This window comes from Seriola lalandi, unplaced genomic scaffold (assembly GCF_002814215.2).
Source record: "Seriola lalandi dorsalis isolate HSWRI2012SDOR001 ecotype SW California unplaced genomic scaffold, Sedor1 jcf7180002054576, whole genome shotgun sequence".
Classification (NCBI taxonomy): Eukaryota; Metazoa; Chordata; class Actinopteri; order Carangiformes; family Carangidae; genus Seriola; species Seriola lalandi.
In genome coordinates, this window is record NW_019525129.1 from 1,057,777 (window position 1) to 1,085,006 (window position 27,230).

Genomic DNA, 27,230 nt, shown 5'->3' on the forward strand with positions numbered 1-27,230 from the left:
TGCAGTTACTTTCCATCCAGGTTTCGGAGCATCGCTGAGGCTTCATCTCTCCGCCTGTCTGCGGGCGTCTGGGACGGATCTGCAGGATTCAGCCGCAGCACTTGTTTTGGGGCCTATAGTATGAGAATTTTCATTCCAGCTCCTTTGATTTCTTTCATTCTCATATTTGATCATTTTCTTAATTTTGACCATCCGACCTCATTGTTTAGCCTCTCTCATTTTTCGGCTGCTGTCATCCACAGTTTGTTGCTCACCACCACCAGCACCAGCTGAAAGGGGAATATCTCACCATTCCACCACCAGCCATCACTGTCCTTTTCTCTGCTGCTGCCGCCGCTGCTCTGGATTTTGGCGTTGGTACTGCCGGACTTTAACGCAGGGGGATTTATATTTGTATTGATTTCCATCTGCCGCCCGGTCCACAGCGGACACCGCCACTTTTTCTCACTGAGGGATGTATCACAGCGGGGTGAAGTCTGCGCTCTGAGCAGGGGAGAATATTAACGCACTGTCTGCTGAATGAACTACTGCCGTGCGCCTTTGGTTTTTGTAGCAGGTCTCTCATCTGGAGATGCTCTGACCGGGGTTTGTGGTCCGTGCGCATCCCACTGGCTCGGGATATAAAGTGAAGAAATCAGCCCTTTGTGGAGAGCTTGTCGTCTGATTTTTTTTGACGCACAGATTTGGTTCTTTTGAGACGGATTGTGCACCCGCTCGGAGGCGCGCAGGGTTCACCATGGGGGATTCGATGTGGAGATATTATTTTGGAGTTTTGTTTATTGCCTTCAAAGTGGACTTGTGCCGGGCGCTCATCCTGGAGTCCATCTACTGGAACACAACAAATACCAAGTAAGTGGAACACAAGTCGCGCAGATTAGTACTGGCTCCAGTAGTGCCGTACGCCCTCCGCGTGTGGAGACTGTTTCACACCAGACTCCGTTGAAAAATCAGGCAATTTAATGTTTATTCTTCGCCGCCGATGGTTTGCGTGCGTAAAATATCAGTTAACACACGGTAGCTGAGCACACAGTGAGCACAACAAAGAGCTCTCAGAGAAGCGTGGTTTCAAATTTGAATTTATTTTCCTCTGTTACGCTCTCAGTCTTTTTCCACCGTGCACAGTGGCGATCTGTTGGACTCGCGTCTGGAAAGTCAGATTTTGTCTAAAGAAACACAGATCGGTTGCTCATCTGTTTCCCGACTTTCCCTGCGAACCTTAATGAGTCGTAAAAATCTAAAATCAATCAACCACCCGCTCCGGAGCTGAACACCACACGTTTTCAACTGAGTTTAGGTTTTTATTTCTGAGAAGTATCGGGCTTTGACCGCACGGGAGAAATACACACAAACCGTTCAAGCCATCGCACTCACCCAAAAACACCTGTCAAGATAAAGAGAAACTAGTCGGCTCTTGCGTCATTAGTTTACTGTTTAACTGATAAATTGACTGTTTGTGTCCTGTCGCCGTGGGGGAATATTTACGCGCAGTGGACGGCGATGGGCCGCTCGGCCGTGCGTTATGATGGCACTCAGCAGCACACAAACCCGCCTCAGAGCAGGCGGCTCGGCGGTTATGTGGGATTCATCTATTATTTGCTGTTATTGGCATATTTCTGCAGAGTTGGTGAATATGTGTCAGGCTTTGGTTGTGCGCAGGGGGGGTAAAATTAAATTTTGAAGGTAATTTTACGCTTCGCTTCCTCGGTCAATAATAACTTCGGCTCGGCGTATTACTATTCATATTTGTAACAGGTCTGAGTACGTTTTACGGAGCAGACATTTGAGGCTGGGTCGAGCTCATTAGCAGGCCCCTCTGTTCCCCCGCTGCTCTGTTTGCACAGGCTCAAATTTAGGATGTTTTTATCCTCACAGATGAAGATAATATTAAAGAGAGAAACAGAGGAGAAATGAATCCTAGTTGTGCTTCAACATGACGAGGCGGAGGCTTCATGGAGCTGGCGGGACGCTCCACCGGGCCTCTGCTGGGTCCACATTCTGTGGGGGACACAATAACATAATTCACTGAGTAAATCTGGATTTTTTTAAAAAGCAAATTATGCTGGGAAATGTTTAGAGGGATGAAAACTTTTAATAGACCGCCGTCCGCCTCCGACCCGCTGCTCTCCAAACCGTTTCCAACCACGTCGTGCTGCTGTCAGACGCCCGAATATAAAGCGTCACAACAGTGGAGCTGGGTGCGTTTGGTTGCGGGGGTTTCAGGATGTCCCGGACACGGTGTGTATGTGTTTTTTCATGAACAGGCTACATTAGCTGTGACCTTCTGCGGGTGATCATCAGGGTGAAAGGAACAAACACAGGCCTTGTACCTTAATTCTCCTTTCCTGCCTTGTTCTTCTATCACATCCACTGATCTGAGATAGGCTAATGCAGACCATCCGTTGGCTTCATGTCCCTGCAGGCCCAGAAAAGGCGGTTAAACTCTTTTCTTCAAAAAAAAAAAAAAAAAAGGTGTCTTTCTCCTCCTCTACACCCCTGGTCGCAGCCCGGCGGGGGGCGCCGCTCTTTGTGGCCGTTTCGTCACGGCCAAACTCCAAGTCACTCAATAATTCAGCTTTTGGCTCCGGTACAGCCAGAAAGCCCCTCTCCTTCTCTGTCTGCTGTTTGTCCTCAGTGGAGGACGTACAATAGAGACGTTATGATGGTCTCACAGGCGTCTCCTGCTTCTAACTGCTGAAAATGAGCAGTAACCTGTGGCGCGCAGAATCACGGGCTTTGTGTTGTGAGTGTCCCTGTATATTTGCTGCGTCGTCCGTCGGACTCAGCTCCAGTTTTCCTCATGCTGCACCTCCGGCCTTCAGCCCCTCCACCGCCACGGCCTTCTGTGCGTCGCCTTTACATCCAGGCTGTGCGCCTAATGACGCACCAGATTACAGCCCGCTTTAAGCTCACTTAGAGATAGAGGAGAAAACGCATTTTTACAGGTTAATATCTGTGCAGGTTCCTGTAGCGTAGACCCCCGTCTGTAGCCTGTAGCGCCATTTGATGACCGTTTGACCTCAGTGGAGAGACTGTGACACACAAACACTCAAATGGTTTTAGCAGGAGACATTTGCTGGAGTCTGATGTGCAGAGAGACTTCACAGTAGCAGATCACATCAGAAATAAACCCCGCAGAGATCATATATGTTTGAAGAATGTCCGCACACAGCAGGATACTCAGTCTTTTTCTATATAGGGACCAACAAGTCATTTTGTGCTCCACCTTTCTCATAGAGCCGGAGCAGAATCCCCTCTCCATTTTGCAGCTGCAGTCTCTGCAAAATTAGTCTGTCATTTCATTTGGCGACTCACTTCTGATTTTGGAAAGAGGGGAAAAAAAAAAACAACAAAAAAAAACCACATCCACCAAGTGCGTCCACCCTCAGAGTCTAAGCTTCAGGCTGCCACAAATGCGTCGGGCATTCCGCAGAATTAGCTGTGCATGTGCGCATTCTTTACGTTCTGTCTGGGTGAGGAGTTCAGAGAGAAAAGGCCACGCAGTGATATCATTGTGTGCTCAGACACCTCCGCCTTTGTGAGCTGAGTTTGTTTTAGCGGCTGAATGAGAACAATAACTTCATCTAATCCTCTGAACATATTTCGATTTCCCTCATTACTCATTACTCACAGAGGAGATGATGGATGATGATGATGATGAAGAGCAGACAAATTAGTAGATTTTAAAAACTTTGAGACCTCTCATGTTTCACACTGAGGGTTTGTCTGATCAATAAATTTCCTGTGAGCATCAGCTGAATCAGTGACACACACACTTCTACCCTCCTCAGGCCTGTGTATCACTTCTTCCTCCTCGCTCACAGGGAACCTCAAAGTGGGAATATTTATTCAGCAGGTCAGCAATATGCTCAACAGACCCGAGACGCTGCTGCCTCTGCGCCGCTCCTTTAGTTTGTGTTAGTCCTCCTCTTTGAGTATTCAAGGAAGGATGAATGTTGGAAATGTGAAGGCTCGGGGCCAGTCTAATGCCTTTGTGTGTGCGGGCTGGGGGAGAGGATAAAGAAATAGCTAGGCACTCTCTCTCTCTCTCTCTCTGTGTCTCACTCTGTGTGAGTGTGTGTTCATGAAGTGTGTGTGCATCTGTTAAAAAAAAAAAAAAAAAAAAAAGCAGCCCCTCCACAGAGCCTGTGGCCATGTCAATTAAATGTCATTATTGTTTGCGCTTTACTAGTTTACGGCCCTTATGCATGAAACTCCAGAGGTAAAAAAAAAAGAGAATGACCCTTCCACCCCCCCTTACCCCAATCTCCCCAACACACACACATGGACAAGTCAGATCACACCACACACACACCTCCTTCTCCTGGTAATCCATTTTGTAGTTGGGAGGGAGAAACAAAAGAGAGGCCTGCTTTACATGGTTTATGTAAAAGGAGCGCTCCCGCTCCTCCACTGCAGTTCATTAAGAGATTACATAGAAGCCCAAAGGCCCTTTGTGACCGGGCAGTGACGGGGGCACCTCTGTGGGTACTTCTGTGAATGTGGGGGGGGGGGGGGGGGGGTAGAGAGAGAGGGAGGAAGTGGGAGAGAGGGGGTGGGCATAGAGATGCAGGTCCATCATGAATGACTGATGAGGCCTTGTGCTGAATTTTGTAACGATGCCCTCCCTCTTCCTCCGACCATCCCTCCCTCCAAAATCCCCGCAGTGCTTCTAATTTTGTCGTTTTCTTTTCTTCAGTTCTTTCTGGAGCCGAGAGAGAGAAAGATCAGTTGTTTTAATTTAGCTACATCGACCGGCGACAAGGCTGAGGGAGGAATGGAAGGAGGGAAAGTGAAATATCCTGCCATGTTCGACAGAGAGTTCACACTGCTGGGGTTAGAGAGGTTGACGTGGCTCCTTCCTGATTACTGCCAAGAGAAAAGTTTATGATTAAAATAGAGTAATAAAAGAACAGGGAATGAAAGAATAGGAAAAAAGCGAGAGAAATGAAACAGAGAGGGAGAGAAGAAAGCATCGGGGCCCCTTAGGGTGAGGAGGATAATTATGTCTAGGCCTGCTCAGATCCCATAGGCCTGGATTACAGGATGAAAGGTAGGGCCGAAGGCACGGAGCACAGGCAGAACCAGAGAGAGGACAAAGAGGGGATAGGGTGACAGTCAGCGTAAAGACCTCCGTCCCCTCAGCCGACAGAGGGCGAAAGCCGGGGCGCTGCCAAGAACTGTGGGTGGATTAACCCTTACTATGCCCCAGCTTGGCCTTTTTGTCTGCCACCATAATGAATCCTTGCATTGCAGCTGGGATTCAGAGTCAAACAGTTGCTCTTGATCTGCAGTAAATATTCACCCTCCCCTCACTTCACTCTGTTTTCTCATAACTTCAGGGCCACAGGGAGAGAATGGAGGGGGGGGGGGGTTCGGACAGGAGGATTACACCGGGGCGGCCACTGTGGCTCTGTTTTGTCCCCCACACACACAAATCCAACAATCCAGAGGTTTAAACACAAAGTCTGAGAGAGAGAAGAGGGAGAGGAATGAAGGGTCATATAGAGATATGCAGTGACAGGAGGAGAAACACAGAGAGAGAGAGAGAGAGAGAGAGAGTGAAGGACAGGGTATCTAACTTTCTTTTTTTACTGGTGACAGATGCAGTCATTATAACTCCAGGAAGTAGGTCCACAGTCCTCCTCCTCCTTTTCCCCTTCCTTCTCCTTTTTTTTTTTTACTTTGCTCTGTTTGCCCCAAACATTTCCTTTCTCCTCCCCAAACCCCCCACACACACACACACACACACACACACCCACACACACACCCACACACACACACACACACACCTAAACTAAAAAAAGACACAAGAACCTAAAGGCGAAGAGAGGCGGTTAGAAGACAAGCGAGAAAACCAGATGCCATGTGACAGACTGACTCGACTCCCTGTGAGTGTCACCTGTGTGTCTGCATCAGCAGTGACTGTCATTCACTTCACTTTCACTTGCTTTTAAAGCTGCCCTCAACCTGAAACACACACCTCTGTATTTCACAAAAAGATCATTTCATAGCTGCGTGTTGCTTCTTTTGTAAGTTTGACTTTCAGCTCCCTCTGGATTGTATCATCCACTTCAGTGCAACACAATTAAACATCCACTAAAGAGCAACTGCACACAAAAGTCGTTCCTTTCTAAGAAAAGCCGAGCGCTTTGTGTTGCTGTCTGATTTCGCCGTGTTGTTATGAAAAACGGTAAAAGCTTTTTTTTTTGTAGCTCTGACAGAGACGTGGAGATTATGAGGAGCGAGTTTAGGCAGCTGTGACTGTTCTCACCTTCCCACCAAATGGCCTGACGGTGTGGTTGGAGATGAGAGAGATGAGGCAGGCTGATGGAGCTGACACAGCGTGTGCTCAGAGCAGTTGGTGTGTGTTTGTAGAGGAAGAGGAGGAGGAGGAGGAGGAGGAGGGACAAACAGTGATCAGAAAAAGGAAGAAGAGCAGTGCTAATGTATGTGTCTCTGTCCCCTGCTGTCCCTCCCCCTCCCTGGTGCTCCTGCCACCTCCTGTGATTATACATTCTGCAGGGTTACACTTTTCCACAAGTGTTGCCCTCATGGGGAAGAACAAATGGTGCATGTCACGACCGAAAAGAAGTGCTACAGCAGGCCCGCCACTCACTGGGATTTTCTTTTCATCTTCTTTTTTTTTAAATCTATTTTTTCAAGTCTTCTTCAATAGTATTGTCTATAAAATGAAACAATGCCCATCCTGCGTCTTGTTTTGTCTAATGATTAAATCAAACTCCACAGATATTTAGTTTACACTGGTCTGAAACAGAGAACAGCAGCCAATCCTGATATATTTTTATTATTTGATTTATTTTTGTTTGATAAATGACTTTACGGTTTACAATTTACGATTTACGATTACTGGATTTTTGTTCAGCTGATTGATGAATCTTCACCTCTGTTTTTTAGTGTGACTAACGTGAAGTTTTACAGCATTCCTGCTTCAAGATATTGTCTTTGTCAACTCACTGACATTTGTGGAGTCAAACGGTCACATGATTGTTTTTATTACCTTTGAAATCAGCAGGAATTTTCCCATCTACACACCCAAATAGTTTTAACATTGTTAGCAGCCGCAACAACGAGGCGTGTGTATGTGTGTGTGTGTGTGTGTGTGTGTGTGTGTGTGCATGCTACTGTAGGTGGTTTTGAGGACTTTGAGGCAGGTGTGTTGACAGGTGTCACGGCTGATCCCATCTCAGGATGGTCTCTATAGTTTATGATTACAACACACACACACACACACACACACATGTCACTAAACACAGCTTCACTTACTTTTGTTATTTAGTCACGTATTTCACCCAAATGTTTCAGTCTCAGATATATCTAACATCCACGTCCCTAAATTCACTTAATGACTTTCTGGAAAACAGGAGGGGTGAAGGGCCTTGAACTAAGGTGGGGGTCTGCGAGGGGGGGGGGGTCAGATGCATTTACAATCATGAGTTGCCGGGGCGAGCTTTTATTTGCTTCCTGCCCCCTCCATCCTCTCTCCCTCCTTTCCCTCCTCCTCTCTGTCTCAGCCTCTGTGTAACCTTGTGCACTTGGTGTTTTGTTCTAATGGCTGCCATCGAGCCAGGTGTCTGGAATCTAACACACACATTTACGCATTGCAAAACACAGGCAGGGGAGGAGACAGAGCGCAGGAGGGAAGTGCAGAACTAATTAATGAGTGTCCGACTCAACAAAGTCTCTGTATTCATCACTTCTGTCATTCCTTCAGTGTTTTCCTCCAGAACCGTTCATATTTGCCCTTAATCAGCCTCTTGGCAGCTTATCTTTAAACCCACATTCAAACAATTTCATCCTAATTTTTATTGAAGGCTTTCATTATACAGCACTTTGCTGTAAATCAGCTGATAAAATACAAGAGAGTGCTGTGTGTTAGTGCGGATTTTGTGGCCCTGGTTAAAGCAGATCGCATCAATATGTTACTGAACCTTAAAAAACACAGAACACTTGTGTGTGTGTGTGTGTGGGTGTGTGTGTGTGTGTTGGTGCGTGTGGCATTAACATTGTGTTGGTTTAATCATGTTTGATCTCTTGCTAGCAGCCAACTTCCTGCAGAGATAGCATTCATGCTATCAGAGCAGTTCTGATGTCCGGGTTGATAGTATTATCAGGGAGGTAAAATCTGTCATCAGAAATGATTCATCTGTTGTACAGCATGTGTGTGTATGTACAGTAGGTGTGGGCCTGTGTCTGTATGTGTTATTGTGTCGGGGCCTGACATCCTACGTTTATTCCAGACACTGAACTCAACCTAAAGCTAACTGTAGCTGTGTGAATGTGGTGTACACGCTTCTTGTCTGAGGGTGAGATTGACTGATATTAATCTCAGATCTGTATGTTAAATCTGCATCTGGATCCAGGACATGTTTAGCCCACACTAGCATACAGACAGGCAGCAGGGGCCACAGCTAGCTTGGCTCTAAAGCAGCTTTATTTACACGCTGTATCTAATGAACCTGGACATGAATAGAAATGTAAATGTTGGTTTTAGGGTAAAAAACAAATTAGATAAAACATGTTAATTACATATGTTTGAACTTGGACAGAGCCAGGCTGACCGTTTTTCATACCATATAAATCTGTAAAGTGAGGCCCTGTTTTAAGAGGACAGTAGCATCATACAGCCATCAACACATGGATCCTGACGAGCAGAGCATGATGGGACGAGACGATAAGGACGCAGAGCTGTAGGACAGGGATCTTTGTGTTGTCGCTGTGGAAGCAGAGTAATGAAGCACATCCAGATCAACCTCTTTAAATCAGTAATGGCCACCACGAGATACGGCACACGCACAAACACAGACGCTCAATAACTCGCACAGACATTTAGAATAAGCACATGAATAAATGCATGCTTTCACCCCTGTATATACACATGAACAAGTGCTTCCAGCCACACACACACACACACACACACACACACACGGTTAATGCGTACATCCAGCTCCTCAGTATTTTGTATAGAAGTGAAGCCCTTGAGGACCTTTCCTCTCTGTGCTCCACTTTTCCCCCTTATCCCTTCCTCCTCCAGACACGCGCACACACACACACACACACACATATGATAAGATGATGCCAGATGGCGCTACAATGCATAGGCGTACATACCTATCCTCTCTCTCCCTCTCTCTCTCTCCGTCTGTCCGTCACTGGACACACTGTACCACCGCTGAGTGTGTCCCCAGGGGGCAGAAAAAAAATTTGCTCGGCCTAGTTAGTCGCTTTGTATGTGCATGTGTTTGTGTCTGTCTGTGTGTACGTGTGTGCATGTGCTCATGCCTATAGCAAAGACGATGATGCGCGCTAGAAATAAGATATGTGTCTGTATCTGTACGTTTGAAAGACAAAGAGGGAATGTGACAGACGTGTAGAGGAACAGAAGTGAGAGCACAAAATATAAATATATTTTTATTTTGTTTTAGCACACAATAAAAATAATACTATATTTTTGTTTTGTGCTCTGTGTTAATTATGAATCGGCTTTGCCTTGTCACCGGTCTCCTGTGAGGAGGCTCCCCTGCCACCCTGCAGTGGCTGTCTTTGTAGTTTAAAGGAAAAGACGAAAACAAAAGCCTGATGCTGGGGTTCGGTCCTCGCCGAGAGAGTAGGAGACTGTGCTGTTTTCTGTCTCATCGCTTTTCAAATCCACGTCTCCTCTCCTGAGCATTCTTCCAGGAAAAGGGGTCGTAGTTCACCTTGGATCCAGAGCCCGCCCGCACTTTAAGACATTTGTATTTTTCAGTTTTTTGCTTCTGAAGGGTGAGCCAGAAAAACTCTGAAACAATAACTGAAAAAACTATGCAGGTTCATTAATAGTTCATTTGATCATTTATTAATCATGTCAGTCATTAATCAAGCAACATGTTGAGCCTGTATGTCATTGTAAATCACACATCTTTATCTATATATAGATAATATCTATGTGAACTTTTCACTCAGTAAAACTGTGACGGACATTTTTTAATAGTTTCTGACATTTCATATCAATTAGCTGATAACCTGAAAAACAACCTGACAGATTCATCATTCATCAGTCATCATTCATCATGACTGCAGCACTAGAACCAATGAATTCCTAAAATACATTCACTGCAGCTCACACCAGGGTTGCAACTGCTGATTACTTTTTCTGTTGATTAATCTTTTTTCATTTAATCAGTTTAGTTTGTGAAATTTCACAGTGGAGAAAAAATGGCCATTAGAATTCCCATTAGTCTGAGGTGACGTTGTAAAATACTTTATTTTATCTGATCAACAGTCCAAAGCTCAAAGATATTCACTTCACTGTCACATGAGAAAAACAGCAAATGATCAGCTTGGTAATGATCAGCAAAATGATGCAGATTCATTTTCCGTCAATCCAATAATTGACTAATCATTTTATTGTTCAGCTCTAGCCCCCCCCCCCCGTCCATCCGCACACACCAGAGCCACACAATACCACAGGTGTATATGATCCACATGTTAAACATAAACACTGACCAGATGTTTGCATCATTTTCATTAGTCAATATTTACAGTTCATCCCTGTCTCTGTGCTCATGTCAGTTTTCACAATGTGCCATAAAAAGCCTCCTGGGCGTCCATGGTTAACATTTCAAATTGCATTCGAGCGTGGGGCAAATTCATTTAGCAGCTACGAGGTTTCACCTCTAACTCCAGCTCCAGCTGTGAGTGTGTGTGAGAGAGTGTGTGCAATCACAGGAATGCTGCAGGGGTTCTCAGCACTCGGAGACTAAATGGCAACATTATTTTACTTTTGGGAAGAATTTAGGGAAATTCAACTACTCTCCCAGACAAACCCCTCCAGGCTCTCTGGCTGTGTGTGTGTGTGTGAGTGTGTGTGTGTGTGTGTGTGTGTGTGTGTGTGTCTGCTGCTGTTCCTGTTGTTGTAAAATTAACGAATCTTGGCTTTTATTTATTGTTAATTTTCTGTTAATTTTGTGTTCTAAAACTGTTCTGCCATTTCCCTCGCATCCGCCGCGTCACCTCTGTTCATTTATCCGGTTAAATATTCCCTCATTCCATCGCTGCCACAACAAAGAAGAAAGCTCTATGATGATGGGAGTTGTTTTTCTTCACACACAGTCACACACACACATATATACACACATTATCCTTCATCTAAAATTCATGGACACAATCAGTAATTATCACATCAATAATTGAGCTGACTCTCTTTTTCTCTTTGTAAGATATAGAGAGGCTCAACAGCAAACACTCCAACGTACAGTGCACAGTGAATGAGTCTTCATCACTTTCTCTGCAGCTGACTAACCCTCCTCCCTCTCTCCTGTTGTTCCTGCCTCTCCTTTCAGATTCGTGCCAGGCCAAGGCGTGGTGCTGTACCCCCAGATCGGGGATAAATTGGACATTGTATGCCCGCGCGTGGATGGCGGCTCGGGTGACAGTGTGGAGTATTACAAGGTGTACATGGTCCCCAGGGAGCAGCTGGAGAGCTGCACCATCACCAAGGCCGACACGCCGCTCCTCAACTGTGTGAAGCCTGACCAGGATGTCAAGTTCACCCTCAAGTTTCAGGAGTTCAGCCCCAACCTGTGGGGTCTGGAGTTCTTCAGGGGGAAGGACTACTACATCATCTGTGAGTACTTGTTCACCCCGTTCCTGAAGGGATAATAAATTAGGACTTGCATAATTTAAGGGGTAAAACAGCCTTGAACGGTTCAGCAAGGTTGAAGAACCAGCTGTTTCTGACATACCGCGAGTTTCAGAGTCACTTGTGTGGTTGTGTGTTCGTCTTATTTTAGTCAATAACTGGCCGGACACAGCTGGTGCAGTGTTACACTGACATGCTCCCACACAGCTACAGTGGAGTTTAAACTCTGCATTAGTTTGGTAGTTTGACACCGTTGCACTCTTCATGTTCATGTGTATGTAACTGTTGAATGCCGTTTCATGCCCCTCGCTAAGTGTTGAGGGAAACTGGGAAATGTAGGATATGAATGAAGCTGAGGTTGAGGTGAAAGATGAGTCTGCAATCATCACAGACAGATAATCTAAAAGAGATTCTTCATCAGATCATGAAACCTCCCCTCTCCACACCTTTCTGACATTTTCCTTAAGTCTCCTCAGTGTTCAGACCCTGTGCAGCTCATCCTCAGCCTCCGTCCTTTTGTCTTAGAGGTGATTCACCTTCACCGTTCGGTCCCATGGTGCAGGTGTGGCCGATTACCTGTGATGTACTAATGCCATCCTGGGAGGAAGTTGTGATGGGGTTTAGCGACGGCCCCCTGGTTAGAAACATTGGAGGTGGACTGAACCATCTGTGTGGCGCTGATGGGGGTTGTGCCGCAGATAGGACCATCTGTGAGGCTCTGCCACAGCCATCTGTGAGCTGTCACAGTAGGGGAAGGCCATATTTCTGAGTGAGTAGAAGGAAGGGGAAGAAAGGAGAGAGAAGAGAGGAGCAGAAATGCTGCATCCTTTCCAAACCGTACATTGTGGTAGAGGAAGTTAAATTTTGCAAATCACATGTGGAGGGTAACAGCTAATTATACTGCACCGTCTGCACTGTAAATCCCTCTTTAAACGGCCAGCAGTAGCCGAGTCCTACGAATTAAAATTTTCTCCAGAGCTTCACAGCACTCAGAGATCCCACAGAAAGATCTGTTAAACAAAACACTTCCACCGACACAATGTGCTTCTTCACTTCTGCAGAAGTTCGTTTCACCGAACGGGCAAATGTGGCTGCTCTGTCACTAATGTGTCATGGCTGCAGGGTATTTGCATGGTGGGGCATGTCTTGCTGTGTTAGAGTCTAACATATAATTTAATAATAATAATGGTTTTACAGGTCAGACATTTATTCTGGGAAATAAGCTGTAGCAAATAAAGCAGGTTAAATGCTTGACAGTGTCTCACAGGCAACACTGCACTTCACGTTTAGCTTTATATATTATGTTTGGTGGCAGATAAGATCTGTGAGAATACCTGATTGGGGTGGATGCCTACATGTGCATGAGCATCCACACCCACAGAAGAAAATCAGACCATTAGATGTGGTTTGTGGGTGTGTGTGCTCAGGAACTACAAAGGCTTTTGACTGAAGAGACATAGACACGATCAGCCGCCCCTCACCTCCTCCTCCTCCTCGCCTCCCTCCACCCAAACGCAGTGGTTAATTATTGATGGGCTGATGCCGGTGTTTACTTCCCCCGGTTCTCCCGGTGATGTGCCTGCGCTCCTGCAGCTGAATGTGATGACAGCGTGGGGGAACAGAATCTGGAGGATGGGGTTAAGTTCAGGTTATTGAAGAACATGGGTGAGAAACTGCAGCGTAGACGATCGCAGGTACATATAGATGAACATATGGTGCGGACGGAACGGCAGATACATGCGTGTGAGTGCAAACATACACATGTACGCACGTTATCCCTGAGGAGGCTGCAGCTGCGATTGGAGCAGCTTCTCTGTGCACACACAGCTGTATCAGAGCAGCAGCAGTCCTCTTCACTTCATCTACCCATGTATTTCTATCCGTGTCTCTCTACCACAGCCTGTGCAGGCGGGAATATTCAAAATATTCAATTTCACACTACCTCATGCCAGAACCCCTCCTCTGCATCAACCTGCTGAGTCAACAAGTTGGAGCAGTTGGAGCAGTTGGAGCAGTTGGAGCGATGGGAAAGTTCAATTTGGAACTTTAGAAAGAGGGTTTGGAAAATCCAATTTTGCAGTTTTTGCAAATTCCCCTCCACCAACATCCCCGAGCCTCCGACCCCCACCCTCCTGCTGCCGTCACACCGCCTCCCTCTGCACCTACCCAAAATGCTAGTGTGTTCTCCATTGGAGTGTGTCATGTTCTGCTGTTAATTGCCTCTTCTTGGCTAGCTCTGGCCCCAGTTCTGCAGCTCTAACAGCCCACTTCTATGATGTGTGCTTAGTGCTGCTGCTTTTTTTTTTTTTTTTTTTAATTGGCTGCTTGGAGAAGCTCCAGCGTTGCATGAGTAAACACCAGGAGTAAAGCACAAATAAACATCCGAGGAAAGAAAGACAGAAGGAGGGAAAGGCACAGAGGTGTGTGTGGGCTCACTCACATTCATGCTTGCTGTTAGCTTGTAGTGTTGGAGGGAGCCACCGTGAATCTTTACTTGTGGGTGCACTTATGGGCATGAATAGATACACATACACTTGGTCTGTGTACCTCCACAAGAAAGCATCTCCATATCGTAATCTGTGTGTCTGACCCCGCGCCTCCCCTCCAGTGCTGTTGTCCAAGATCCATCAGAGTGTGACGCTGCCTCAGAAAGTTCACAGCGAGGATTTTATTAGCCTTTTGGAGCGAGCACTCGATATGTAATTAATTAACCGGCGTTTAATCCTCCATTTCTTCTCACAATTGCCAAGGCCCCCACATCAGCGCTACGGATCTGAGTCTCAACCAATTGGATTAGCGCTGCCTTGTGTTGAGTATTGTGCCAAGGCTAGACCTAGATTAGATGCTAACCCCCACAACTCAACAACACCCTGTTCCAGTCAAACAACTGTGACAAAGGCCTCAGCATTTGACTAGCAAAGACTGACAGGTGGTAGATCTGTTTCCTGTGCAGCTCAAATAGTTAATTCCATGCTAGTGTGCATCATATGGCCTGCTTGTATATATATTTATATATATATATATATGTATGTATATGTGTGTGTGTGTGGGCAGCTTCCCATGTTATTTTCTTGTTTGCTTGCATGCATAGAAGGGGCAGCTGTATCGTGCAGATTTCTGTCACCATGCTTACGTGTGCACAATTTTGTATTTGTGCAGGCACATGTGTGTGTGTGTATGTGTGTGTGTGTGTGTGTGTGTGTCCTTTTTATAGTGGCCATGCACAATGCTGCTCCAGTTGAGAGCAGATGAGTTTGATGTGATTGTTTGTGGCAGCATGGCCTGCAGTCGAGAACCTAGTGAGCTAGATGATTACATGAGCTAAAGAGGGAGAGAGAGAGAGGTCGAGGGACATTTGGAAAAGCAGAGAGAGGGAGAGGGAGTGAGGAGAGAGAGCTGAATGAGGAGGGAAAAGGGGCAGCAAGAGTGACAAAAAAACGAAAGACAGCTAATGAGGGAGGGAGGGAGAAAGAGAGGGAGAGGGAAAGAGAGCTAAAGAGAGAGGGAACAGTAAGCAGAGGGAAGCGGAGGCATAGCAACGAGAGAGAGATGAGCTGAAGAGGGCAGGAGAAGGACAAGGCTGAATTCACAGTCAGAGCAGACATGCACAGCAGAATTTCATCAAGACTTTAATCACCTTTTCCTTCAGTCACAACAGAAGATAGTCCCCTCGCCTCATTGTTCTGTGAGTGCAGTGTGAGCTCCGAGGAGCGATCCCTCTCATTAACGTCGACATGAATTTAAAATGTCTTTTCAGTTTTCTGCCTGATTGAGATGATCTGCTCTTTATTTACTCCGGGTTCATAGTATTCAATCAGTGACAGCGTTATTATTATAGAATGAAAACTCATTCATCAGCAGCATGTGAGTATGGGAGATGTGTGAGGGGGATAAAAGCTAAAAGTAGCTCAACTTCTGTTTTTAAACCTAAAATTTTCACTTTTCACAACTGAGGGTTCAACATGTCACCTACACTTTTCTAGATGGAAATGATGGATTTCAAATGTGTGTGTGCTTTTGAGTGCAGTGCTGACTGGCAGCTGGTATTTGGCTGACTCAGCTTGGCCCGGCCTGTGTGTGAGGGTCACTGGATGGGTCCCTATATGCGAAGGCCCCTGTTACAGGCATTAACCGGTCCATAACTCTGGCACTGCGGTAATGGTCATCTACGGTAATCATGCTCAGAGTTTAGATGATAGCTGCCTTTGTCTCTCCTCTTCCTGTCTCTCTGTCTTTTCTGGGACACATCCTCATTCTCTCCATCTGATCATTCTCTCCCCTCCTGTTTGTCTGTCTGTCTGTCTGTGTTGCTCTGTTCCAGTATTTATGAACCGCCCAGCATTATCTTTCAGCAGTGCATTGTGTATTAATTATACCCACAGAATTTGGCAACGTCAGCGAAGCAGCTTTCACACAGGGCTACAGATAGTTCAGAGACACTGCCCTACTTCATGTTAAATGAAACTACAACTTTAGCTCCCAGCTAAACTGTTGCTATGAACCATGAGCGTCACTCTTTGCACGCTACGTTAGCTGAACTAGCCGTTGCTACTTTCCAACCAGCTGTGAATGCGAGCAGAGCTCTCTGCAGCGCTGCAGGTTTGTCTGGCTGTCTGCTGGTTACATTAGGAGAGAGGAAGAAGCAGAGTTAACTGCTCAGTCTTTATCTGGATTACAGCTCACAATTGACTGTCTCGTTAAACACTGGCTGATTTTCCAGCCTCTTGATTTGATAAACAGGAGAAAATTAAGTTAAGGAGGGTAAATTGAGTTAAGGAGGGTGAGGGTAGGGGGAGTGGGGGGGTGTTTGTTTGGTGTGTTTACAGCATGGGGGTGGGATTGCGGTTGCAGTGCTGCATGCTCGGTGTATGACTGCTAATTTTAAGAGGAGGCTCTAACACAAACACACACAAAGTGACGACACGTCTCTGACACATTTCATCCATTTGTTTGAGACAGTGTGTCACATGTATGAGGTTGGAGGTGTGTGTGTGTGTGTGTGTGTGTGTGTGTGTGTGTGTGTGTGTGTGTGTGTGTGTTTGAAAGTAGTAAGAAAACTAAGACTGTAATTCATAGTGAAGATGGACTGAATGGTGAAAATCATATGTAGCTTTTCTTCCTGTTCTTTCTCTGCGTGTTTGCAGAAGGTCACACACAAGACGAAGTAGTGGCTTAATCTTCCATTTTATTCCTTCCTCTCCCACCCACCCCCTCCTTCGACTGTGTTCCCCCAGCATTATGGATTAGCTGGTTAACTCTAGCCAGCTAGTCTGTCAGCCAGTCCAGCCTGGCCTTGTCTGGCTGGGCCAAGGAGGGCCAAGTCATTCAGCCAGCCTTAGCAGATTTGACAATCAAATTCTGTTTAAATCCAAGTCAGGCTTGCCTGGACTGCAGCCTTGGCATAGAGAGTGTGTGTTTTGCTCTGCATTTAAAGGGGAAGAGAATTTAAACATTTAAACTGAGTCCAGATTGAAGTATTTTTCCTGATGTATTTTAAATGTCAGCGAAATGTTACAGGCGAGTTTGAAGCAGATCTGTTTTTTTGAGGCGTGACAAGAAGAATGATTCTTTTTTTAATCTTCAGTCTGGATCGGTGTGGATGTGTTAAATGGTTTAATAGGGCAAAGGGAAAGAGGGGAAGAAGAGGAGGCGACACAAGTGGTGCTACGTGCACCATATGACACCCAAATACACCTTCTGTGGAGGTCAGAGTTCACGAGACCTCTCAAGCACAGGAGCATTTGAGCGTGCACGCACCTCAACATTCGAACACACCGTCACCATGCCGATCACTCAGCAAAGTAAACATGTTAAGATGGTTAATAATGTCCCACAGGATTGTAAAATTCACGTGTGATTCACTAACAGGTTTATGAAATGAACACATGCACGCACATCTGCGTACACACACACACACACACGCACAGGAGCACAAGCCTTTAAGGAGCTTTGTCTATAATGTGCTTTTCAGTCCCCACTGCCATAGGTCAGCGAGAGAAAGACACAGGGGGAGAAGAGGCGAGATGGAGGGTGAGAAGGAGGGAGGGTAGCAGGAAGTCCTTGTTAACATGCTCTTTGTGTCCACTCCCATCACCGTCTTATTAAAGCTGGGGGGGGGATTCGTATCAAAATGATTGGTGGCTTAGAGGGAGGAAAAGGAAGAAAAAAGAAGGATGAGAAAGAGAAAGTGGCAAACCACAGAGCTTCATTTTTCAAAGCTGTTCGAATCGGGATCTGGAGGTGATGGAAAAGCTTCAGGTGCAGGACGAGTGTGGGAGGGGTGTAAGTTTGTTCAGGGGCAAAGGATTTTAGGGAAGAAGGTGGTGGCCACGAGGTGGCCATCCTAGAGAGGAGGAAACTGGGGATGATGGGGTGTTGTTCAGAGAGGGGGAAGAGGAGGCTGAAGGGGAAGCGAAGGGGAGGGGAGTCGGTGTGATGGGAGCAGTCATAGTGAATGTGGGCCACTGTGCACTGGCGGGAAGCCAAGCCGCTAAGCCCTGGCAGCTCGTTAGCCTCTGTGTTACCGACCTGATAGACCACAAGCCCTACTACCCCCTCCTCCCGTTTCCCTCCCTCCCTCCCTCCTCGCCTGTTCCCTGTCCCACTCATGATCTGAGCTCGCTGCAGTTCTGCCCCGCAGCCTCCAGGGGCAGCACAGATAAAAGCAGACAGGCACAGAGGCGGAGGAGCAGTTAATGGGCTTGAAAACATCCAGCTGATGGAGCGCTGGCAGGGCGGCCTGCTCTGTGTGTGTGGGCCACATCTGTATGACTGTGACACAAACAGACATTTATTTTATCAAAAGGCCAGTTTAGATGTGTATAAGAGACAGCAGTGTTGAGTGGTGCATGCCTGTTTTCTCCTGTTTGAACATTTTTTAGATCCTTTAAGCTCTTTTCATCTCAGGACTATCGAGGAATTTATCACCTCCCTCTGTTCCCATAATTCCTCTGCGTCTCCTGGAAAGGTGCCCATTTCTTTTGAAAGCATTTCTCCTGTTTACATCCCTGAATGTTCTCATGGTGATGCTGATTTGGCTTTTAGAGCTGAGTATTTCAGGGCTTTTAAAATCTTTCATAACCGGCTACCACTCTCTGTAGCGTCGTTAGCAGTTTACCAAGATGGCCACTGTCATCGTAGCCATCGTCGTCTCCTCCTCTCAGTCTCCCCCCTCTCCTCACTCCCCTTAACTGCCTCCTTCATGAGGCCCATCAGCACAGTTAGAGATATTACAGTCACAATTACTCAAGCTAATTGACTTTGGGGATGTGAAATATTCTGCTGGAGTGGAACGACTGACGGGATGAACGGGTGAATTGTGAATTTATTAAAGCATATGAGTCATTTCCTTCCTCCGTGGAGGGCTTTCACTGCCTCTGTTGTCTTTGGGAACTGCCTGTTTTTCTGAGATAGGCTTCAGGGATGTATGGCAGCACAATTTCTCCATCACATCTTTTTTGTACCACAGCAGCCGCTTTCAAACGGCGATCCCGCTACATTGCTGTTAAGCAGACCCTTCATCATTGTGCCTTTGCTTGTTTACACTGAACCAAACAAAGCCAGCAGATCTCCACCCCCGTGTGTTTTTTAGACGATGGAATCAGAGGTGTGACGTGTAACACAACAGTGTTGGCGCCTGTCCCGCCATGACTACCTCTGCTGCTGGCAAAGGCGGAACAACAATGCCCCCCCCCCCCATTCCCTTTATATAGAATGGCGAGGTATATAAGGGGCTGGTGACAGTTACTCTAACCTTGTCCCTCTCTCTCTTTTCTGCTGTAGCTACTTCGAACGGCACCATGGAGGGCATCGACAACCAGGAGGGGGGAGTGTGCAAAACCAAGTCCATGAAAATCATCATGAAAGTGGGACAAAGTGAGTATTGTTTTAATGTGAGCAGACGGCCACAATGCAGCTTATACTTTGTGCAAAATTGTGTGAGACTCTGAAAATACCTTAATAAGGTCATAGGAGACTTTGCACAATACAGCTCCATCGTCTCCATGACACCTGGGGCTGTGAGGGGGCAGCAGATTTAATCTAGCGGAAGCCTAATGCACTGAAACATGCGCACACACACACACACACACAGGCACACACTTCCCTCAAACACAGCTGTATCTACTTGCACGCACACACACACACACACACACACAGGAAATATCTGCTGATATATGCTCTTTCAGCTAGAAGACTTCCCACACATGCAAGTCCAATTCAGATGAACAGAAGAACACATAAAGCTCAGGATCCATGATCCTGCATGTATGACACTGTAGACTCTGTCTCTGAAGAGTACACGATCACACAGTCACAATTATACCCAGAATTATAAATCAGTTGCCACTCAGATTGGTAACGTCCTGGGCTCGGCCCTCTTGTCGACACCAGCATCAGTGCTACTGAGAATGGGACTGAATGGAAGCTGCTGTAAAAGAACAGGTGCTGAACAGGCTGGAAATTGGTTCTGCTGATTAATGGCACTGAATATCAGTCCCAGTGTTGGTATGAGTTACTTATAAACCAGTGGATTTATTATATGAAGTGCACAATCAAGTGTGGTTCTAGTACGGTTGAGCTTCACAGTGCACAGCCTGAGAGCACTAGTGATAAGAAGAGCAGATGCTCAGTGAATGTTTTGTTCTGCACTGACATACATCTCAGCAGCTTTTACAACCATATGGAGCCACTGCAGAACCAACACCAATCATTAGCCACTCTTTATGGTTGATTACAATAATATCTGAGCCATGAAGAGCCACTTTGTTTTACATGGATCCAGTTGAACAAGTCAAAGAAGGTTTGGCTGCGTGATGAGTTGCTTGGTGCACGGCTGAAGCATTTAGAGGTTCAAGAGATTTTCCAAATTGTCTTCTGAGACACATTTTTGGTGATCAGAGGAAAGATTTGAATTGAAGAGTGTATGAATTGATCAACGATAGCTCAAAGAATTCTGCCAAGCCTGTCTTAGTACAATACTCACATGCCCGTACACATGCTCTTCTTGTTCCTCCTGTCCACACGAGCTGTGAAGTCAAGAGTGACTTGTGCTGTTCAAACTTCAATCGATCAAAAAGGACAATCAAGTAAGAAAGCTGACAATGAGATGCAATAAAATAGATTCAAAAAGCTATGATAACATTAGCAAACAAACGAACAGATAAAATAGAATTAAATTCAATTTTGAATATAATTACATTAAAATAACTGAACAAAATAGTGTGACTAATTACTAAAAAACATATTTAATTAAAAGCCAGGCTGAAGGACAAAATCCTAGTTTGATGCAAAAATGCATGAAAGGTTCAGCTAAAGTCAACATGAGGCTCAAAAAGTGAGATGAATTATGAGTTAGACTTATTGAATATCTTCCAAAATGACAATTGTTGGACAAGTTTTAGTTTGTTTTCCATATAAAATTCCTTCTGTCTGACAAAACAACACGAAAACCAGGATGAACAGGCCTACCTGGTTGACCTGAAAAAATCTGAAGCTATTGCTTAACATGAAACAACACACACACGCACACACACACACAAACACACACACACACACACTGCTGTGAAAAAGAATTGCTCATTAATTCCTGTGTGTCTTACCTGCGTTCTTCCAGATCCCTCTGACCCTATTTCACCCAAAGACAACCCCACCAGAGTGCCCTACTCTCCCAAGCACTCGGACGGCAAGGAAAACTACAACCAAAATGACGTGCTGGAGAAACCAGGTGAGATCACAGACTCTGAGCTGAAATCCGGGGATGGTGGTAATTGAGTGGAGGATTTATCGAAATAATTTGGCATTTGGGCGCACGACCATTCAGCCGGCCGAGAGCAGATTGCGTGGAGTGAGTGTGTGCGTGGCTGCAAGAGACACTGAGGTGCGTGTGAAAGCGAAGGAAAGAAAGGTCAGAGATTCATCAGCCAGTAATTGAATGTTGCCCATAAAACTGATAAGCATCTCTGGCCTCTCAAGGACTTATAAGGTATCTCCACACTGGCCCCATTCCAGCCTGAACACACCTCTTAAGTGACATTTTCGGGAAAATGATCCGATCTCAGTCTGCCATCTTTTTAATGACACACACTTGTTCCTGTGCCAAATCACAACACAGACAGACACGCAACTTCGTGCACGCCGCCCTTATCTCTGCCATTACACTGCAGTTAAAAATCTCCCAAGAAGAAAATTTGAATCAGGCAATTTCCGCAATGAGCTGTGTGCAGAAAAAAGAAACAGGAAGGGCCTGAGAACAAAAACAAAGTGACCTATATAAACAGTCCTGTGCTCCTTCCCCCTGTGTCCTGCTTCGCTGTGGGTGTGGCCTCGCCTGACACTCTGTGCTTTCACTCCCAAATCTGACGTGGATGGCGCTGCTCTTTAAATCATGCTGGCACAGGTTTTTTTTGCAGACATCAGCATTTTGTTTTCTTTGTTTTCCTGTTCTTTTTTTATGTGTCATCCATCTGGGCGGCGAGCAGGAGCATATAGGTGCTACGGCCAGAGTGTCTGAGGCAGCATAATCCCCTTGTTAAACAATGGAAGGGTCCTTGCTTTTGGGCTTCCTGCCATTCCTGTGTCCACTCCCCATCACACAGCAGAAGCACTTTTAGGCCCAGAAGAAGAGCAGCAGCCGGGACACAGAGACGCAGGGAACATGCTCCCATCCTGGGGAGAACAGAAAAACAACCGCCCCCACAGCTTGGCTTTCGTAATTGATGTCTCATGATAACATCAGATATTTCCCTCTTAGTTTCCTCCATGCGGGGACGTTATTTAGAAAATAAACTTTTTCTTTGTTTTTCAAAATGCATTTTATCAAAGTGCCATTTGCCTGAATCTCCCAAGCTGCTCTCTGTCCTATCAGGCTGCGCTCGCCCTAGTTTCAAGGTTGCAGTCTCAACCAGCTCAATTTGAATAACGGTATTTAATAGAAAAGGCTGCTATAGGCTGGCTTCACCGGCCTGTTCTCCACACCTTCACCGTGACATGATGAAAAGATGATGAAGAATATAAAAAATCTTTTCTCTCTTTTAACCCCCAACAACTCTCCATAGTCAGAAGGGGATTGGCTTGCTCCTCACCTCGCCTGCGAATGTGTTCGTCACAGCTGTAAACATCTGCCTTCAGTCAGACGACAGATAGAATAGAAAAGAATAGAATAAACCTGCTGTTTCATCATTTCACTCACGCCTTCTTCCCTCTGTCTTTCAGATGTAGCACCGAGAGAAAGCAACGACAACAACAACGGTGGAAAGTCCTCCAGCATCATCGGCTCTGACGTGGCCATCTTCGTCGGCATCGCCTCAGGCAGTGTCATTTTCATCATCATCATCATCATGCTGGTCCTGCTGCTGCTCAAGTACCGACGGCGGCACCGCAAGCACTCGCCGCAGCACGCCGCCACGCTGTCTCTAAGCACCCTGGCCACGCCCAAGCGGAGCGGAGGCGGCGGGAACAATAACGGCTCGGAGCCCAGCGACATCATCATCCCGCTCAGGACTGCTGACAGCGTCTTCTGCCCGCACTACGAGAAGGTCAGCGGCGATTACGGCCACCCGGTCTACATAGTTCAGGAGATGCCGCCTCAGAGCCCGGCCAACATCTATTACAAAGTCTGAGGGGGAGGCGGGAGACAAACTGGAACAGTCCCCGGGCAGAGCAGGTTTCTGGTTCTGGCACCGCCGGCACGCCCGCAAACAAACACTCTCTTTCTCTCTCTCTGTCTCTCTCACTCTGTCAACTCCTCCTCCTCTTCTCTGCTGTTTTGTCACTATTCTTGTCTTTGATACCTTGCCGTCTGATGTGGTCACAGTTGGCGCCGATGGGTTGAGTGCAGGGCCAGAGAGAAGCCTGCTGCTGTCACTGCTGCTGCTCTCTGGGAGTTCTGGGAAGTGGAGAGAACAATCTCTTCTTTCCCCCGGTGTCGCTGCCTGTTTTTTGGGGAAAACTGAGTGTTGTTGAATCAGAAAGTTTGACAGACGCACAGCGCGTTGTTTCTTTGGGAAGGACAAACGGACGTATGGATGTGGAGGTTTCCTGGGGCGAAAGGAGGAAAAGGAAATTTTTGACCTCACCTTAAAGAGAGACTACTGCTTGGAAAAAGAGAGGGAAAGAGACAAAAAATGAGTGAGGAGGAGAGGTAAAGGAGGAAATGGGCTAACCATGAACTCACAAAATGGCTGCCCTCCCTTGATGCTCACTAACCAGAGAGACTCTGTGGATTTACCCGCCGGACGAGGAAGAAGGAGAGAGATTCTCACACCAGTCCTCTCCGGGACTCTCCTGACTGACTCTCTGAGATCACCCATTCACCCTGCCACCCACATGCTCACCATCACATGCACACACATTCACCCACACGTGCAGACACACTCCGTCTCGCCGGTCAATGTGAACGCTTTGGGTTGAAGTGTGGATCGCACCATTTCTCCTCATTCCCAGATGTTCTCAGCCGATCGCTGTCTGCGCCCGGCTGAAAACTTGTGATGTTACTTGAAGGTTTTAAAGACAGAAAGACAGTTTTTTTTTATTAACTGTCAACATTTACCTTTTATCTTATTTTTGGTCATATCTGGTTTTCATACGTGGTTTTTCTTTTCCTTTAGTGACATGTCATGTGTGATGTTCAAACACAAGTTACCCAACAGTGGCGAGACCGTGAAAAGAGGGAGTGAAGACTTTTGTAATTTTGCACCCTACCCCCCTGAGAGGGCGCAAAAACCGTCTGTCCAGGTGGCTCCTGGGAAGAGTGGAGGACTTTCATAAACATAGAGCAGCACTTTTAACCCCTTCTTGGTACCTCCACTCCTCGCAGCGATCCATGTGGGACACAGTCATAGCTGGAGATGGGAGAGCAGCTGTATCCTGTCAGATTTAGTAGCAAAGAGCTCGCCTCAATGTCTCTGGAACCTGAGCTTTTCACACAGGAAAGTGTTAGGGGCAATAAAAAAATCCAATTCGCCTTACTGCCATTGTTTTGCATCAGGTGAAGAAGAGGCCCGAGGTCTAGTCGAGGTTAGCGCAGCTGAAACAGCTCCAGGTACTGTAATGTAGGAGTCCATTGATGATTAAGGTTGCCCAAAATCAGTGTGACTGGTGCTCTCCTATTCTCGTTTAAAAAAAAAAAAAAAAAAAGCACAGGGACATTACTTACATTTTCACTGTTTCTCAGTCTCCATTAGCATTTCCATATTGTGAGGTTTTGATTTACTTCTTTTTTTTTGTTACAAAATAGATGTACATTTAAAAAAAGGACATTGCAAAGATGAAAAATAAAAAAAATAAAAAAATAAAAAGCAGAATTTATTTATGATAGACACATAGAGCACAGGTGTTGTCAGGCGGTATGGAGAGGAAGAAGAAGAAGTAATGTTAATATATTATGGTATAAGTGCACATTATGCAATCTAGGTTTATGATTATTTGATATCTCTCAACCCACTGATACCATATTTCATGAGCTGTCGTCCACAGACACAGGGCTCGGTCCTGGGAAGGAGGACCAAGGGAGGGCGACCTGGGCCCCCCCGGCCCCCCAGGGGAGTAGAGTTATCTGACCCAAAATAGCTCACATTGGTGTACACAAGGGCAGAGTAGCTGTGTCTCCCACACTCACTCTGTGTAGCATCTCCCAAAGGATATTTCCCATGAACACCCAGTGCCCCCAATTCTCCTCTTACACACCTTTCATATTCTCTGTGCATGTGTGTGTGTGTACGCGTGTGTGTGCGCGCGTGTGTGTGTGTTGAGCAAGTCTATATTTCAGTGATTTCACATTCATTAATATCTTTGGCTTAGGATCACGACTGTGACTGAGGCCGGTCACGTGCATTTATCAGGCCATCATCAACGTCATGTGTTCATGAAGAACATCAAATTTCACCGAAAAGCCAAGCCTTGTATGATCTGAGGTTTGTGCCTCCAAGAGGCTACAAAATCTGCAAATATGCAATTCTTATTTATTTTTTTAATCAATTATGAGAAAAAAAACACCTATGGAAAGTGTTCTTAACCACTGAAAGACGTAACAACAAACAAATGACACAAAACTAGCAAAGTACTTCACACAAGCCTGCTGTTAGTTTTTCTTTCCTGCATTATTTGTAGTATTATTTGAACCTTTTCTTTTTGAACTATGTGCCGTAGTACAAAGGTAAACTGTGAAAAATGAAACCATTACAAATCATATATACGTATACCACACCTGAACAGGTATTTAAGAAAAGGTGAAAAGAGACACACTTATACAACAAAGAAATGTCTGTTTAGTTGCTGTCTGTCTGCGGCAGAAAATGACAATCTTATTAGTTTCTTTAAATCTGACGTCCTTTTCTTAGCAGCCACTCGACTAACGCTCTCCCAACAGAGACCAGGACTGGTTCAACCTGTTATGAAACGTCATAGCGACGCTGTGGGAGTCTTAGCGCACGGGCTAGGAGAAGCACCTCAGGCTACTGTAAATGCCTTGCTCGTATGGTCAGCCCTTGGTCACTTGACACAGTAATTTTGCACCGTACTTCTGTAGGTAAGAAACTGTAAATACATTAATGTTTGTATTGTATATGGATCCTGGGTTGTTACAATAGCCTTATTCACCTTTTTAGGGAAGTAAATGGGAAAAAAGTCCAGAAAAAACAGAATACACTTCAGTAAAACAGAGCATACTACTTTTTTGGTAAATAGCTGATGTAAATATTGACCACAACCCAATAAAAACATTTTTTTATAAACTCTTAAAGTAAGATGTTTTGTATAAAATTTGAATTTTTTGCTATGTATTTTAGCTAGCGCGCGATGGAAAGCCCATGTCCTCCCCACTCCCTCCCCTTTTGCACTGTTTCCATGGTAATTTGGTTTAAAAAAAAAAAAATGAGAGAAAAGTTGCCAAACCGACTGCTGCATATTTGTGCCATAAGTGTGTACCATAAATATTTATTGAATTAGTTTCTTTTTTTTCTTCTTTGTTCTGTTTATGATTTAATTTCAGTCCAGTTTGTAAGTAACACAGTATTATATTTGCATTGTTTGTTCGTCTACACCTGGTTTTCTTTAGTTACGTCATGGTTACTGGGTGGCTGTAGCCCTCTTCTTCCCTTCCTTGCAGTATGAGATGGCCAGGCTGTGAAAAATGGTTTTAACTTTAAAAATTTCAAACAAGTTCAAAGTGAGGATAAATGACACACATTCCACCAGTCTGTTACAAACTGAAAATGTTTTTCAATAAAATGTTTTTCCTATGGACGCGCTGTCTGTCTGTATTGCTTTGTTGCTCTGCTTTAATACACAATGACTGAATAATGATTATAATTATATTATTATTGTTGTTATTATTACAATAACCTGAGAGTGACAGAGTTTATATTTACTTATTTAAGATATTATTTATCTCAGCACTGATGGACAGTTTGATCTATGTTTTCAGAAGCACAACTTTTATAAGATTTGAAATAAGACACCAACAATCCAGATCTTTCATTTTCTATCTAGAAAAATGTACTGGATGTTAAAACATACAGTATCTGGAGACCCAAATATTACACAACATGCAATAAGATTTTTGGAACGTTGCTGCAGGGATTTTCTCACATCCTTG

The 27,230-nt window shown here is 45.5% G+C and overlaps 1 protein-coding gene across 1 annotated transcript; it reads left to right on the forward strand.

Moving 5' to 3' along the window:
• efnb2a (ephrin-B2a) lies at positions 1–26,878 on the forward strand. Its single transcript, XM_023417625.2, has 6 exons — positions 1–118; positions 243–849; positions 11,340–11,623; positions 19,421–19,513; positions 21,252–21,362; positions 22,850–26,878. The coding sequence occupies exons 2-6, from the start codon at positions 737–739 to the stop codon at positions 23,254–23,256; spliced, it is 1,008 nt and encodes a 335-aa protein (XP_023273393.1). The 5' UTR covers positions 1–118; positions 243–736; the 3' UTR covers positions 23,257–26,878.
• The last annotated feature ends 352 nt before the right edge of the window (positions 26,879–27,230 follow it).